At 51.0% G+C, this 17,258-nt stretch overlaps 1 protein-coding gene across 1 annotated transcript in view; it reads right to left on the bottom strand.

Moving 5' to 3' along the window:
* Positions 1-2,895: 2,895 nt before the first annotated feature.
* LOC144102186 (uncharacterized) overlaps positions 2,896-17,258 on the bottom strand; it is a 36,754-nt gene continuing 22,391 nt past the window's right edge. The window contains exons 3-5 of the mRNA XM_077635502.1: positions 16,160-16,522; positions 4,036-4,188; positions 2,896-3,459 (exon numbers count right to left, since the gene is read on the bottom strand). Of these exons, the coding sequence (XP_077491628.1) occupies positions 3,118-3,459; positions 4,036-4,188; positions 16,160-16,522 (858 nt within the window). The 3' untranslated portion in view covers positions 2,896-3,117. The remainder of the gene's footprint in view (positions 3,460-4,035; positions 4,189-16,159; positions 16,523-17,258) is intronic.

Raw genomic sequence — 17,258 nt, 5'->3', positions numbered from 1 at the left:
GAATACATAGGCTGTTTGCCAAACCAGCAGCAGATGTCGCTGTCAGCAGCCACGGGACCCTCAGCAGTCTCGCAGCGCGGCTGCGCGGGCGGCGCGAAGTGCAGACTGAGACGGGTGTTGGCCGGCAGCAAAAGTTAGACATCGTGTCACTGTAATGTGACCAGGGTCAGCTACGGGCCACCGACACAGACGTCCGCCGAGCATCGGCGTCGGCGTGGCAAAGCGAAATACAACCCTGAAGTCGCGTTGGCATACGCGGTATGGCGATTGAGATCGGCCGAAGCGAGCCGCTTGGTTTCAGGACTCAGTGTCGTTCTTCGCTCGCTTAACTGGCTTTTCTCAGCATATCGCAGTACCGACCAAGTTTGTCGGCACATCATTTCGAAAGACGCTGCTATGCACAGCATGTGTACGAGAGCAGACGACGCAGCAATACGTGCGTCACAACTTTTGGGGCCCACGGGACCAGGGTTGCTGCTCTTCCCTGAACTTGACATCGCAGCGCAACCCGCCGCTCAAAAACCGAAACCGAAATCACTCAGTATAAATAATGAAATAAAAATTATTTACCGCACATATATGAATTGCGCAGCGTGTATCACGCGTCCTGGGGCAATACGCAACGTCGGAAACAAAGAAAAGTTTGCTGCACAAGTCGATGGGAAGCTTTTGATGACGTCACAGCGTAACGTGACCAAGGTGGCCCACGTACTAGAAGCAGGCTTCGGACAGACAGACAACCACTTTTCGTTGGATTGGAAGCAAGAGGGCACTAAAATGGCAACCACAGGAATCGTTCACTCCAGACTTGGGGAGTTAGCGATTACTATTATTCAGCCCAAATGCTGCTTTTTTAGAGAGCCGTTTGATTTTCAAGTGGCCGCAATAATGTCTTATTTTAAGCGACCGCATAAGAGCCTCACTGCAGCGGAAAGCCGGCACCGCACCGGGGGAGACACTAAAGAAATAAATTTCAAAGCTGGGGGAGCGGGATCCGAACTCGCGCAGGCACTAAAAAATCAGTTCCGCTGGCCGCTACTTCAGACCACTACGCCGTCGCCACAACTTTTCTTTAAGTTTGACATTTATAAGATTGAAAATATATTATATTTACATTAGGTAAATTATTTAAAAATCTTTCAGGATACGCCACGAAACACATCGCAAAAAGACAGCAACAGAGCAGTAGACGCGAGGTAAGGCTGAGCGCATCACCAAGGAGGAGTGCCACACCGGTTTTAGGTCGGTCGGTTCATACACTTCCCCAATTTGAACAATCAGTTGGGAGAAATCCTAACATCCTGCCTGTACGAACTGCCAAGCACTCGTGCTGTGCTTGCAATGTCATTGTCTTCATCACGTAGCCGCGTTCACGAGAGTTGTTGTTGAAAGTGCCAGTCTCTCACGCTGTAGCTTGAAAGCGTTCTCTTTATCATCTTCAATCCGTGCGCGTGGAAGCATTATCAGACGAGCATGTAGCAAACCGCACGAAATGGCGGAAGATTAGAAGCAGTGAAATTGAAAAGACCCAGTGCAATCGCAGTGTCATCGGGTGATGGCAATTAGGCGACCTACAAAATTTCCTCGTTCTGAGTCCATTATGTGCTTAGCACTTATTGTAATTATCGTGGGAAATGCTACTGAATTGTTTTCTAACTACTATTGGCGCACATTAGACTTTGTACACATACACAACAACGCGCTGACTGATTTTAGCACAGTGTGCATGGCAGCAGCAAACGAGGCAGTATGCTAAGCAATCCTTTTTGCTTTTCCATCCAGGTTAATGATTCCAAATCTATACACATTGCTGCAGGAGTGGCGATCGCTTTCTAGTGCTGCTGCCCTGCCCACTGTGTGTTCACCGTTTCCTTTCTTGTGTGATCGCATTATAAAAAGATATGTTGTCCTGTGGCGGTGTTGAAACAATAACTGTACAAACGTTATGAGCACATATCCCTCAAATAAGCGCTCCCTGGACTGTCGCGTGCAACAGAGGCAAGTGGTCTGAACAGTCGAAAGAGAATGTTTTGACATCTGTATGTGCACGATAGAAAAGTCTGATGGTGATGAGTTTTTATGGCGCAAGGGCAGCTTCAAGGCCAGTGAGCGCCAAGACACAAGGTATTTTTTTTTCATTCTATACAAAGAGGGGTCACACCGAAGAGAAGCCGGGCAACAGGTCATGGGAAAGTTTGTACACCCATTGTATTGCCGGTGTGTACCCGGCGGCACAGTGGACTGGACGCCGGAGTTCCCGTATACGAGGCGGATCTTATACCACTATGTACAGCGGCTGACGTGTGTGGACACGTAAGCGTCAAATGAAACAAACGCGATAAATGAAACCGAAAATCAAAAATACAAAATATTGGTCGCCAGACAAGAATAGAGATGGCGTGCATTAAAACTTCCACGTAGGAGTTTAACTCAGGAGCGCTACCATAGGAGTTTAACTCAGGAGCGCTAGAGTTCATTTTCGATCAGCTAAGATCTTGCAATTTTGCTATTCCCTCTGCAATGGTCGCCTCTGCGTTTCATTTGACGCTAATAGTACCTAAGTTGAACTGTGAAGCACGCTGTATTCAGACTTTCTAAATGTAGAGTGCAATTTATAGATGTCCATACATTTTTCTGGAGAGCTAGAGCGGCGCGTCGCGTTTTTAGCACTAAACCAGAGACGACTACCGTGAGCGAAAAGTTCGTGACAGCTTTCTGAGCGCGTAGTGAACGCGCTGACTTTAATCGCTAACCATTAAGAGAAAGGCCAACACATTAAGTATGACTGACGACAGCTTACATCTGGTCTATGATAGTTCCTTAGTAACATTACCAACTTTACTCAGCGCCATAAACACCTACAGCGTGCATTTGGGAGCCGTAATGCTCCCTAAACATAAGTTCATCTCATGGTAACTGTCCAGTGCAGTGGCCTCTGAATTTCATCCACTCAACTGTCTGTCCTCATCACACGTTATATTGTCAAATATCAAATCAGGGGTTTTTCTATGAAAGAAAGGCAATGTAACGCCGCCTCCAAGAGCTTTCCGTAAGTCCTCAAACCATAGCTATGCTACCTCCTAACAAAATAGGATAGAGCACCTCTGGGCTGTGGCCCTATGGCGCTGCGGACGGGGTAGCGGCGGGCTCGCCCGCTTCGCCGCCGTCTACGATGTGCTCGTCGCCGTCAGCCGTCGGTGGCGCTGGGACGTCCTTGGGCGGCGCGCTGAGCCCCATGCGCTTGATATCAGATATCTTGGCGAACACCGCCTCCTCGTATAGGTCGCGGGGCACGCCCTTGTACTGGAGCCAGTTGGCGTCCTCGAGCACGGCCAGCGCGTACGCGGCCGCCACATGCAGGCCCAAGTGCTTGCGCAGCGTGGTCGCCGCCTCGGCCAGGTTGAGCAGCTTCATGTACGGCCCGTCCGCGCCCAGCCGCTGGTACGCACACAGGAACGCCTGCGCATAGCGGACAGTGCAGGGAGAGATGGAAGGGGTGCAATTAAAGGCGAGTCAATGATATCCCAGCTGAGATCCAGGGGTTGGAAAGACAACCGAAGGTCTGTTGCGGTAACAGATGGGATAGCAAGGGACGGGTACATAAAACCGTGGACAGCAAATATTCAAGCGTGCATAGACGAGGGCATTTGATGGGATAAGGTAGCCATAGCAGATGAGGGACAAAGCTCAGTGCTAGTGCCGAAAGGCCTTGCTTGCATCTGTTGCCAGTGATGGCGTGTACTGCACGGTTGGATAGCAGTGAGATCTCTCATCCTTGCGAGAGAAAAAAACAGTGGATACTGCCGTTAAATATACCTGTAGCAGATCTTGCAAGCTTGCATGCACAGGGGCCCAAAGGTTGATTGTAGCAACGTCTATTCCATTGAATCTGTTACTAAGAACTCTCAGGGAGGAACGGAGGTCACCAGGACAGATCAGTGCCCTGCCGCCCGTCACGTGCCATGCACCCAGCCAGAATTGCACACACCGCTTTTGAGCACCGCCGCCAATGGTACTGACAAAGCGGGCACGCACCTGCAGGCGACCGCGTCTGGCGCGCAGCTCGGGGATTACGTCGAGCACCCAGGAGTTGCGTCCTCCCAGGAACTCGAGGATGAGGTAAACGTGCTTCATGCCCGCGAAGCGCCAGCCCACAGACACGTACTCCTGCACCTGCTGCATCGGACCCTGCGACCGGGACCATACGCAGGAGGGACATATCACTCAACAGAACACACCAGTTCGCCTATAGTGGTAGATACATACAGGAACTATACTATAATTACTATAATAAATTAAAGTATGGATCCATCCATGGATCCATATAAGATCAATACATACAGATCTCTACACCTCTATGTGCACTTTGTAGCGCAGGCGTAACAGTACACTGCATCCGGCCGGAAAAGAAATAACAAAGAACGAATGAGAGAAAAAGCTCCCAGAAAAAGACGCCGACATGAGAAGCGCCTTTCTCGCCAGCGATGGCACGACTCGCGAGCGTCTCTTGGCTCATAGTCAATGACTGCATCATTATGGCGCACCTTTCGTCTCATGGAAATTGGCAAGCGTTCAAAAAGCCCTGCAAGTTCAGCATGTCTTGCTTCGGGACAGACGCCAAGTCAGTTCACTTCAGAGGTCGTCAGGACTTTATTTCTATCTAGCTTTCGATCAAGCACCAGCGCCGTTCATCGGTTCATCTACCCGAATACTCTTCCTTGAGAAGCGGGCTCGCCTCCGAGCAAAGATGACCTTGAAGGTATGCAGAAGCAGTTCACCATGGCTAAGTTTCTTACAGCTATAGATCAAATGAATGTGCTTAAAGCTCCTGGGCCGGATGGACTTACATATGAAGTTTTCAAAAATATGGAAGGTCCGGCATTGTATCCCTGAACACAATTCGGACATCTGCAGACATCCCAACATCGTGGAAATATGCTGAAGGGGTGCCGATCCGTGTGTTGTAACGTTGTGTTTGGTTTTATGGCACATAGGCAACTGAGGCCATCATGCACCAAGCACAAGGTATTGGAAAAGTTTTTTGTTGAATATTATAGAAATGTAAAAAATAATCCCTGGTGTAGAGGCCCTCAAACGTTAATACTACCTAGTGAACACATACACAAATTTTAGAAATGGCTACTAGTGAAAGCTTTAATGAGGGCTGGGTAACCTCAGTAGCTATCCTTGGCTGGGAAAAGATATCGAGGCTCCCAGCCAATCAAAATAAAAAAGTTGGCGGTGGTTAAACTCTTTTAAAGCTGGAATGACGCGATAGCTAAAGCTGGCCGGGTGGCACTTGCACAGTTGAATTGCAAAGTCAGTCTTTCGCCACTCCGTTTAACTGGGCGTTCCTTCTTTATCTTCGTCCCACTTGACATGGCGCATGCGCACAGCTGTTGCAGCTCGGTTTAGCCGGCGCGCCGCCAGCAGCAACTGCTCCGCACCAAGTGGCTGGTCACGTGAGTGCCGCCACGCTGAAGGCCCGAAATGCTACCGTAGCGTAGCTATCGCTAAAAAATCTCAGCCTTCTTCTGAGGCGTGAGAAAGTGGCTGAGGTGTATTAGAACTCTTACAGACCAGCGGGTAAAAAAATTAGAGCCTCTTGAGATACCCCATTTCTTTAAAAAAGATGAAAATACATGACACATCAAATATTGCATCACCTCCTAAAAGCAGTGTAGGATGAAAAGGAATGTATTCGTTATAAAATCGGGGTGCCGATATCTAAGCCCGGAAATAATCCTAGAAGGTTAAGCAACCTTCGCCCTATCGATAGTGATTACGTCCACTCTACGTAAGTTCCTAAAACGGATGATAGCTACGTGGCTCTAATGGTGGCTGGAACGGTATCAATAGTACCATCCGGCTCAGATTGGCTTTCGCCGCCACTAGGCCCCTGAGGACGGACTGCACCACCTATCAAGCATGGTGGTGCTCGAAGGCAGATCTCGCAAAATCCGCACGCTTCCTACCATGTACGTTCACAAGGCGTATGACAACGTCAGCCGCTCAAGGATCTTGGCCATTCTACGTTAGATTCATCTCCCTTTTACCCTCTTCGGGTACGCAACTTTGTGGCTTCGTTCTTGGAAGACCGTTCCATCGCTATACGCATCGGCAAGGAACGTGTTGGCCACTTCACCGTAAAAAGGGGTGTACCTCAAGGATCCGTGCTGGCCTCAGTATAATTTAAAATCGCCCTGCTTACTTTGGCATGGTAACTGGCTATTCCGGATATATTTAATTTGCTGTATGCGGATGATGTAACGGTTTGGTCAGTGCACACAGACCTTACCCACCAAGAAGTAGGCCTTCAGAACGCTCTGGACAAGACCTCTGAGTGGTGCCACAAGATTGGCCTGGCGCTGTCGGTTGAAAAGACAAAATGTATGGCTACCACCAACCGATGGGGTAGACGGCGCCTTTTGCTCACACCTATACAGCTGTCCTTGAACAGCCAACTCCTTACTACAGCGTCGTCGATGCGGGCGCTAGGTGTCGACCTGGGAAGCTCTATATCTGCAGCATCGTGGATTCAACTTGCCCGACAGAAGACCGCCAGTAGGCTGCACCTGTTTCGCCGAATTGCCCAAAAAACAGGTGGTGCATGTTTTAATATGCTTCTAACGTTAGCCCGCTGTGTGTTGCAGCCTCGGCGCCGATTAGAAACAGCCCACAGAGAGATCGTGCGAGTTATCACTGGCCTTCCTCGCTTCCCCCCTATTCACACACTACGAGCGGAAGCTCAGCTGAATACCATTGATGAGCTCGTGGAGCAGCGCCGTAATGCGCGCCACCAGAGAATATCAGCAATCGCTGCGCGGCATCTGCCCTAGCAAATTACTTTGATCCCACTCAGCTGCTTCTTCACGCAACACCTTTGGAACCTCCTCCTTGGCAGCATCCCCAGGTCACCGACAACCGACCACTACGTGTCATGCGCAACACTCACCGTTCAGTGAGAGAAACAAAGCCTCCTCTCTCAGCAGACTCCGTAGGTGCACTTCAAGCTTATGTGGACGCAAGCACCAAAGATAACATGCTCCACACCAGTCTTCTCTGTCCAGCTCAACCCACTGCACGCCAGGCATGTTCCTACATCACAGAGGCGCCGCTTCCCTCTGTGATAGCAGAGCCCATTGCCATTTGTTACTGCTTGTCCATTTTAAAGGACCTCCTCTGTACTCCACCAAATTATATTCTCCTATATAACGACTGAACACAAGCAGTAGGGGCTCTATGGCGCGTAGCCTGTCCCCTGGGTTTGTTGTCGATCAGTGCTCCATCGTGGAAACGTATCCATGCCCTGTCCGAGTTCTATGGGCTCGGCGCAGTACGCACTATCTTAGGGAAGCGGACAGTGCATCCCATCTACTGCAAGTCCCGTAGACGCTTCCTCTGCTGAAATTATCCGCTGGAGACGCTGTACTACCTGAAAAGGAATTTCTCCGCCGCTCCACGCGTGCTTTAATTCCACCGCGTGGATCCAACCTTCCCGGCGGTTTAACTCATCGTGAGGTGGTGGCGTTGTATAGGATCAGGGTGAATGCTGCGCTGACGCCTGCGGTCAAGGCCTCCTGGACATCAAAAACCCCGCTTTTGAACAGCCCCTTCTGCCCTGCTTCTGCTACAGAGGCAACGTTACATCACTTTCTGCTGACTTGCCCTGGAAAACGGGAGCCACGCAGGCGACACCACAACATTCAGGCTGACCACCCCAACCGACCACAGGACACTCGAATCTGGCCCATGGGTCCCAATACCGGGCCTTGTTGGCACTCATAGCCGACACCGGACTGCACAAGTGCATATAACCCTCTTATATAACCCTCTTATGCGCATATTTGAGCAACTAAATAAAACAACTTCGACATACAAAACCTTGGCTCCCTAATTACAATGTTCCCGTGCCCGATGCCCGCGATCTCTCACCGCATACTGTAAGAAAGAGCCATTTATTACACACATGTTTCTTCTTTCCGCAAGTGTCGTTCTGTGCAGTGAGCGTGCTTTTGTGCCCACACGTGTGCTTTCTATACGGGGAGCGTCTTTGGCGCCACCCACCGTTCTGCGAACGGACCGATGGTCGCCCGCTTCGTTACCAATTGGTGTGGTCGTTAGGGTCGCGGGCAATGCCCCCGCCACCCGAAGTACGAACTGGAGAGCCGCGCGGCGTCTGCTTTCAAGTGGGCCCGTGCACATGTGCGCGTGAGTGTGTGTGCGCTTCCGGTGCATTGTAAGTGTGCGGTAGCCTGCGGCGCTGGGAGGGGACACAGCGAAGAGATGGACGACAAGGAACGAGTGTGTCTCAGAGAGTGTGTGTGTGCGATGCTCGACGGTGCGGGTGCGCGAGCGGGTGCGAATTCGCGAGTAACTATTTTGGCATGTAAATAAGTTTTTGTAAATATATCCTTTTGCATTTCCTTCACATGAGTGCTTAATCGTCTCATTTCTTCAGCGCGTATTTGCTAACATTAATTTAATCTTAAGGGTCATCTCTAACATTAATCAGAAGTGGGATTGTAACTGCGCGAACCGGACTGGAGACTGCGAATTCCAGAGAGCGAACTGTAGTTAATCACGACCATGAGCGAGACACCTTCAGGAGCGACAGCGGGCACCACCGACGGTCAAGATGAAGGGAAAGTGAGTGACAGCATTTCAGTGAGCGACGTCCTGAGCGCGATGCGGGAAAAGACCGTCTGTTGGCCAGTCTGCTGGAAAGGCTCGCTCTATCTTGTCATCAGGAGCGCCAGGCGTGGCAGCAGCAACAACAACCTATCAGGCGATGCCTGACCTCAGCAAGAACATTTCTGACTTCGATGGCAGCGGCGATGCGGCGTCGGCGAAAGAGTGGCTGGGAAACCTGCAGACCACCGCTACACTGCACAGATGGCCTGAACCATTCAAGTTGGAGACTGCTAAGTGCCACCTTGTGGGACCTGCCAAGGACTGGCTGCGTTCTCGCAAAGAAGTGAATACGTCGTGGGAAAATTTTGACTACCACTTCCGCCGCACCTTCTGCGGCCAGACACAAGCGGCAGAACGATGGAGGAAGATGCCTGCAGGAGCGAGTACAGCAGCGCAACAAAAGCACAACAGCCTACTTCCATTCAAAGGTGCGTCTTTGTCGAGAGGCCAACCTCGATTTTTGTGACACCCGGGAGCAGGTGCTGACTGGTCTCCGCTCAAGGCAGCTCTGTACTATGCTACTTGGACGCACCCACGAGGACGACGACAATCTTCTCCACGATATTATGGAATTTGAGCGTATCGACCGAGAGCGGGAGCAAAGGTTTGGCGGCACGCGTGAGAAGAGGCAATTCACGGCGGCCACCGAAAGGGTTGCAGAAACACCACCTGCGCGGAAGACTACGTACGATCGATTTGGCAAGGACAGGAGACCACCCCTGACCAACGAAAGAGGCCAGTTCAAATGCTACAACTGTGGGCGATTCGGACACATCTCCCGCGATTGTCCAGAAGAAAGGCATGAGATGAAATGCTTACGCTGTGGGAAGAGCGGCCACACGCAGCGTCATTGTTCGATGAGCCAGCGCAACGAGACCAGCACAGTGACCGACACCGAACAGAAAATCTCACCTGGAGCGCTACTGAAGCAGGCCATGCTGAACGGGACGACGACCCTAGTCGGCATGATCGACAACGGCAGCTCTGGATGCCTCCTGCGTGCCTCTGCGGCTGCACGCTGCAGTGCGAGGCTGACGAAGGATGCCACGGCCCTCTACGGTTTCGGCAGCCGAGGCACTCCTTCAGCCAGGGCGATCGGCAAGTGCTACACAGACCTCGAGATCGACGGTGTCAAAGGCGAGAACGTTCCTTTTCTTGTAGTGCCAGACGATACTTTGACAGTTGACTTGCTTGTCGGGAGAACGTGCACAGAACTACCTTACGTGGCCTACGCCAGGCTGGGTGGTTGTTTGCGCTTCTGGCACAAAAGTGTATGTCCGTTCTCTCACCTGGAGCCGTTTAATGAGCCCAGACTGCGTGTGAAAGCGACTAGAGAGACCGTCATTCACTCTAACTCCATTAATTGGATAACCTTATCATCAGATTCCGATTTGTCAGGCCCTGTTTTGTTCAGTACACTTGGAAGCGAAATTCTTGTCGACATGAGAGAAGGGGAGATTAGTGTGCCGATTTTCACGAGCGGAGACAAAGACTTGCTTGTGAAAAGGGGACGGCGACTCGGGCGCGTCATGGAGGTTGACGTTGTGGAGATACCTGACAGCCAAAACCAACCTGCCCGCGTGAGCGAGAGCGATGCAACTGAGCCCAAGGTTTTCTGCGTTGCGACAGAGCGCAGACCAATCGAGGATCAGCCGCTTGAAGTAGGGCCCTCAGTAACGAAGCAGCAAGAGGCTGAACTTCTTGGCCTTCTAAATGAATATCGCGACTGCTTCGCCAACAACGTTAGCGAGCTGGGATGCACTCCTGTGCTTAAGATGGACATCACGGAGACACCTGGAAGTTCGCCTGTTGCGGTTAGGCCGTACCGAACAAATGCCGCGGAGAGAGAGACAATTCGTGAGATTGTTGGAGAGTGGAAAAGAGAGGGTATCGTAAGCGAGACCTCGTCGCCTTACGCGAGCCCAGTGATCCTAGTGCAAAAAAAGAACGGCGAGAAGCGTTTAGTCGTCAATTACCGCCGCCTGAACGCGCAGACATTGAAGGAAAAGTACCCGCTCCCTAGCATGGACGAACAGCTTGAGAAACTGTCTGGGGCGAAGCTGTACACTGTGCTGGACCTTGCTCACGGCTATCTGCAGGTGCCACTCAGCGACGAAGCAAAGAGCAAAACAGCTTTCATAACACCTGATGAGACAGGGCAGTTCGAAAGGATGACATTTGGGCTCACAAACGCTCCATCGGTGTTCCAGCGCCTGATGAATCGAGTCTTGGGGCCTTTGAGGGGCACGATTCCAATGTGCTATTTGGATGACGTGCTCATTCCGGCACGGAACTGGAACGAGTTACTCGTGCGGCTGCGCCAGGTTCTCGAGGCTTTCAAAAGGGCGAATCTAACCCTGAGACTTAGCAAGTGCGCCTTCGCTAAGGACAGCGTTGAATTTCTGGGTTTTCGCCTCAAGGAGGGAACGGTGCAGCCCGGAGAAGCTAAGGTGCAGGCAATAGAGCTTTTCCCTGTACCGAAAAACGCTCATGACGTCAGGCGGTTCTTGGGGCTGACGAGCTTCTTTCGGCGTTTCATCGCGAAATAGCTCTGATTGCCGAACCTCTCACCAGGCTCACCAAGAAAGAAGAAAAATTTGTATGGGGCTCTGAACAAGAGGAAAGTTCCCAGGAGCTCAAATCAGGGCTCATGTGTGAACCTGTGCTCCAGCTGTATGACCCGAAAGCGGAGACTGAGTTACATACCGATGCATGTGCGAAAGGCCTAGCAGCAATGCTGCTCCAAAAGAAGGGCGACAAATGGCATCTCGTCTATTGTGTTAGTAAAAAGACGACGGACGCGGAAAAGAATTACCACTCGTCTAAGCTCGAGTTAATGGCAATTGTTTGGGCAGTGGATCGCCTGAGACCGCTGCTGCTGGGAATACACGTTACAATTGTTACCGACTGCCAGGCTTTGGTTTACCTCAACGCGCAGCGAACCCAAAAGCCGCAAATCGCAAGGTGGTATGATTTGATCCAGGAGTTCGAGTTCACAATCAAGCACCGCCCGGGAACACGAATGCTCCACGTCGACTCTCTCAGCCGTGGTCCCGTTGAAGCTCCTCAAGACACGATGAACACCCTGCTAGAAGAAAGGTTCGAGGTGTGCGTGGCGTGTGACCTTGCCGAACAAGTAGTGGTTCTTCAGAGAGGCGATGAAGAGCTGCGAGAGCTTCTAACCATTCTAGAGAAACCGGAGAGCGATCGTACGAAGGAAGAGAAGGCAAGAGCGAAGGGTTACAACGTGAGGAAGGGAAGACTCGTGAGAGAGATAGAAGAGGAAGGAAACGTGAAGTTCAAATTCGTACTGCCAAAATGCATGCGAAAGGCAGTTGTGGTGCAATCGCATGATTTGATGGGACACTTCGCACTGGAAAAGACAGTTTCCAAAATCCAAGAGAGCTTTTGGTTCCCACGAATGAGGAACTACGTCCGGAAGCACATTTCGCAGTGTTTCGAATACATTTACAACAAAGTACCTGCTGGCAGACGAGAAGGTCTTTTACACCCAATTCCACCGGGCAAACGACCGTTCGAGGTGATACATATGGACCACATGGGGCCATTCGTCCTAAGCAAGAAGCGCAACCAGTACCTTCTTGTGTTCATCGACAACCTCATCAGATTTGTGAGACTGATCTCTACACGCGACACATCAACCAAGCATATGCTCCGTGCGCTAGAGGAGTTCGTTCTCGAAAGAGGTCTGCCAAGGACAGTTATTAGCGATAGAGGCAGTTGCTTCACGTCGCGCGCCTTTGCTGAATTCTGCACTGCGCGATGCATACGTCATGTGCTTAACTCGACGCGCCACCCGCAAGCAAACGGCCTTGTGGAGAGAGTAAACCGGACAGTTCTGCCCGTCATCGCAACTTCAATGAGCGACTTAAAGCAGCGCGTTTGGGACGAAAAACTTTCAAAGACAGAACGTGACATCAACAATGCCGTAAACAAGACATCAGGCAAGACACCCTTCGAAATGCTGTACGGGTACCAGCCGGAGTTCCACAGCACCGCCTTGAGAAGAATTGTCGGCAGCGACGAAGCCCAATGGGAAAACCCCGAGGAATTGCGAACACGAGTTCGACAGCGCATCATCGCCGAGCAAGAGAAAAGCAAGGCAGCGTATGATCGAAGACACTTTCCGGCACGTCTCTACGATGTCGACGACATCGTGTTCATGACTAAGGCTCCTGAGCAGACCGGAAAACCGACGAAGGCCCAGCGTAAGTACAGAGGACCGTTGGTAGTAACCCAGGCTCTACCCTCTGATACATATCGAGTGACAGAGCTCGATCAGTGCAAGAATACTCGTTTTGCGACTACAGCTCACGTGTCACAGCTTAAGGGGTGGACGTCAACGCACCCGCAAGACCGCTTAGAAGACGACGAGTCATCCACCGAAGAGGAAGACACTGCGAGAGAAGTGGAGAGTGTCCCGCAGCCACTCAGGCGTTCGGAACGCAAACGCGCAGTGCCGAGCTGAACTATTTTTCAGGCCACATCCAAGGATGCGTGCTACTAATTTTACCCACTTGTCTACTGCCCGCATCCGTTCTATTCTAGTTGTATTCATACGTCTGTATATGTTTCTTGACTGTTTGCGAAGTGTTTGTGTGTTGTACAGTTTTGTTCACTTCTATTAACGAGGCCGTTAAGTTTTGTCAGAATGCCCGAGCGTAAGAAAGAGCCATTTATTACACACATGTTTCTTCTTTCCGCAAGTGTCGTTCTGTGCAGCGAGCGTGCTTTTGTGCCCACACGTGTGCTTTCTGTACGGGGAGCGTCTTTGGCGCCACCCACCGTTCTGCGAACGGACCGATGGTCGCCCGCTTCGTTACCAATTGGTGTGGTCGTTAGGGTCGCGGGCAATGCCCCCGCCACCCGAAGTACGAACTGGAGAGACGCGCGGCGTCTGCTTTCAAGTGGGCCCATGCACATGTGCGCGTGAGTGTGTGCGTGTGTGTGCGCTTCCGGTGCATTGTAAGTGTGCGGTAGCCTGCGGCGCTGGGAGGGGACACAGCGAAGAGACGGATGACAAGGAACGAGTGTGTCTCAGAGAGTGTGTGTGCGATGCTCGACGGTGCGGGTGCGCGAGCGGGTGCGAATTCGCGAGTAACTATTTTGGCATGTAAATACGTTTTTGTAAATATATCCTTTTGCATTTCCTTCACATGAGTGCTTAATCGTCTCATTTCTTCAGCGCGTATTTGCTAACATTAATTTAATCTTAAGGGTCATCTCTAATAATACTGACAGCTCTTTCTGCCTGCTCTTAACCCAACCGCTGCGCCACACGCCGCACAGGGTGACTAAGTCCTGACATGCAACGAGAATTTAAAGATGAACGAAAGCATGGAAGTTGAACATTTCACTCCGAATGGTAACAGACGTGCTAGTAGTGCTATAAGAAAAATGAAAATTGGTTTTTCGGGAAAGGAAATGGCGCAGTATCTCATCTCGGCGGACACCTGAACCGCGTCGCAAGGGAAGGAATAAAGGAGGGACTGAGAGAAGAAAGGAAGAAAGAGGTGCTGTAGTGGAGGGCTCCGGAATAATTTAGACCACCTGCGTATCTTTAACGTGCATTGGCATCGAACAGCACACGGTCGCTTTTGCGTTTCGCCTCCATCGAAACGCGGCCTCCGCGGTTGGGTTCTAACCCGGGTACTCCGGATCAGTAGCCGGGCGCCTTAACCACTGAGCCACCGCGGCGGGTCCGTAAGAAAAAATACAAAACTCGTCCAGCTCTCCTAAGAAAGAGAAGTCCTCTTGCGAAGAAATGCTCATCCCTCAGTGAGCCTTTCTCATGTACTGTCCCGCCATTTTCCGGTGCGTAAGTGGAAGCATCAGCTAGGGCCAGAAAATCGATGGGCGAACTATCGAAGCCAACATATGGGCTCGTTGGTTGTACATCACATGACAGAGTGTAGAGCAGCACGGACAGGATCAAGAAAGGAGACAACAGAGGCACAGTGTTGTCTCGCTGTCCCCACTGCGCTGCTACACACAGTCATACCTAAACGGCAAGCCCAAATTGTCCCTACCTTGGTGAACAACACTTTTCGTACCTCGGGCGCAGCTATTTGTTCAAAATACCAGATAGGATACGCCATCTGCTTTACGCTCTGTCAGCTGTTGTGTACTCTGCAGGCATGTATCAACTAGGCTGCACATCACTATTTGTACCCCGGGCCCTCCTAGTTCACAGGTCACAGTGTGTTTTTGTTGTTTGGTATAAGGGCGCATAGCGTCTAAGGCTATCATGCGCCAAGCTCAACGTGCAGTAAAATCATTTCCTGCTGAATTTTACAAATGTGAAAAATAATCAGTGGTGTGAGGGCATAAAAATTTGATTCGTACTTGTTGGTAATGAAAACGGAAATTAACTTTGAGGCTTTCTCTAATAGCCATTTTTAAAAAAAGGACAGGTAACCTCAGCAACCATCCTTGCCCGGGGCAAGGATCTCGAGGCTCCCAACCCATAAAATAAAAAATAGCCTCAATCTGCTTCCCTTAAAAAGCTACAACCATCTGTAATACCAATAAAAGCATTACCTAAAATCATTGCTGGGTGAACCGGAATGTGTTCATTGTAGCATGGGGTAATAATAATAATTGGTTTTTGGGGAAAGGAAATGGCGCGGTATCTGTCTCATATATCGTTGGACACCTGAACCGCGCCGTAAGGAAAGGGAGAAGGGAGGGAGTGAAAGAAGGAAGAAGGAGGTGCCGTAGTGGAGGGCGCCGGAATAATTTCGACCACCTGGGGATCTTTAACGTGCACTGACATCGCACAGCACACGGGCGCCTTAGTGTTTTTCCTCCAGAAAAACGCAGCCGCCGCGGTCGGGTTCGAACCCAGGAACTCCGGATCAGTGGTCGAGCGCCCGAACCACTGAGCGGTATACCTTTTCCTCCGTGATTCAAGTTTTGTTCATGAGAATGAGATGTGGTGTACATCTCCGCATTTTTCACAAATAGGTTTGTCTTTCGGCATAAAATTTTTTCTATGAAACGTTCCGGTGACTACAGGCTTTCCATTCACTCAGTAAGGGCTAGAGGTTACAGTGCATCTGTTGTTACCTACTCAAGTCAAACTTTAATCGCACTCTGAAGGAAAGAGGGTGGGGGGGGGGGGTGAAAGCCGCTTGAGTACAGCCTGGAGAAGCCTGGCCCCCTTCATGCCCTGTTCGACAGTAGGAAGGTACACGTTCGAGAGACTACAAGACTGCATTTGAAGCAAAAAGTGCAGCGTAAAATCAAGAAAACGAACAACTTGCAGAACTATGTGCTTCAGTCTGAACCACTTATATAAATGGAAGGTGTTTCCTGCAAATAAAGGCACAGCATAATACAAAGTACAGAGGCGACAGAAAATCAGATGCACCATGTTGTAGCATCCAGCAGGTGTTCAGCAACTGACGACGAGCTGCGTCTGCGGCGCATATATATGCAATACCTGGAAGCGCGTCTTGAGCAGAGTGCTGCACAGCGCCGCCCTGGTGTGGGGCCACTGCTCGCAGAAGCGCGAGATGGCGTCCGCCTGCTCCTCGCTGTAGAGCGGCACGCGCGGCGGCTCCGAGACGTTCGGGAAGAACTCAAGCAGGTCGTTGACGCGGTTCTGGAACCAGTCGGTGCCCAGCTTGGAGCCCCGCCCCCGCGGCAGGTTGCAAAGCATCAGGCTCAGCAGCAGGTAGAAGTCGTCCATGGTGGCCTCGGGCGCGCCGTCTGCCCCCAGGGAGCGCAACTGGCGCCGCACGAAAGCCGAGCTCACGTGCACCTCGTCCAGCCACATGCCGTCCAAGCCGCTGGCGAGCAACACCTGGGCGTGGAAGCCAGGCTCCTCCATCATAAGCATGATTTGCCACTAGTCTCACATAACGCAATGCAATATGGCTGATCGTGCTATGCTAACAATCACAACGCAAATGCACTGTTTTTGTTTGATCCTTCATAAATAATTTTACAACTCGTTTCAGGACAAGCGCCACACCCATGCTGTTCATCCTGCAGCCCTCGCTAAAAGAGTTTTGTTCCCCATTTTAATGCGGTAGTTTAGGAGGATCACGAAGGCAGAAACTCTACGGCGGCGCGTCTGCGTCCGTATAAAGCCTCAACTCAATTTTCAAAATTTCGTGGATATGCCACCCTAATTTCAGGGGTGGGCCAAGCCCATTTTTGGAGATGGGCCAAATCCATTTCGAGACTAGGCCAGCTTGTCTGCCACCCGTGCACGTTTACATTTAGCGCCAGTCAAATTCTACCAAGGTCGAAGGTCAAATTTCGGGTGGTCAGTGGCATATTTGAGCATGGGCCACAATGGGGACGTGCCGTACTAGTTTTCAGGAACCCACTACTCAATTTTCGTCTATTTCGGCAAAGGTTACTTCAAGGTCAACTTTGGGGTGGTTCAATCTATATTTGGGCGTGGACCAAGTTGGGGATGCGCCATACTACCTCTCAGGAACCCACCATTCAATTTTCGTTGATTACGTTCGAGGTCACTTCAAGGTCAAATTTCGGGTGGTCCATGCCATATTTGGCCATAGACCCCGTCA

The sequence above is a fragment of the Amblyomma americanum genome, chromosome 1, assembly GCF_052857255.1.
Source record: "Amblyomma americanum isolate KBUSLIRL-KWMA chromosome 1, ASM5285725v1, whole genome shotgun sequence".
In the NCBI taxonomy this organism is placed as follows: Eukaryota; Metazoa; Arthropoda; class Arachnida; order Ixodida; family Ixodidae; genus Amblyomma; species Amblyomma americanum.
Note: the sequence above shows the minus strand (reverse complement) of the source record. Positions and strands in the feature narration are given on the sequence as shown.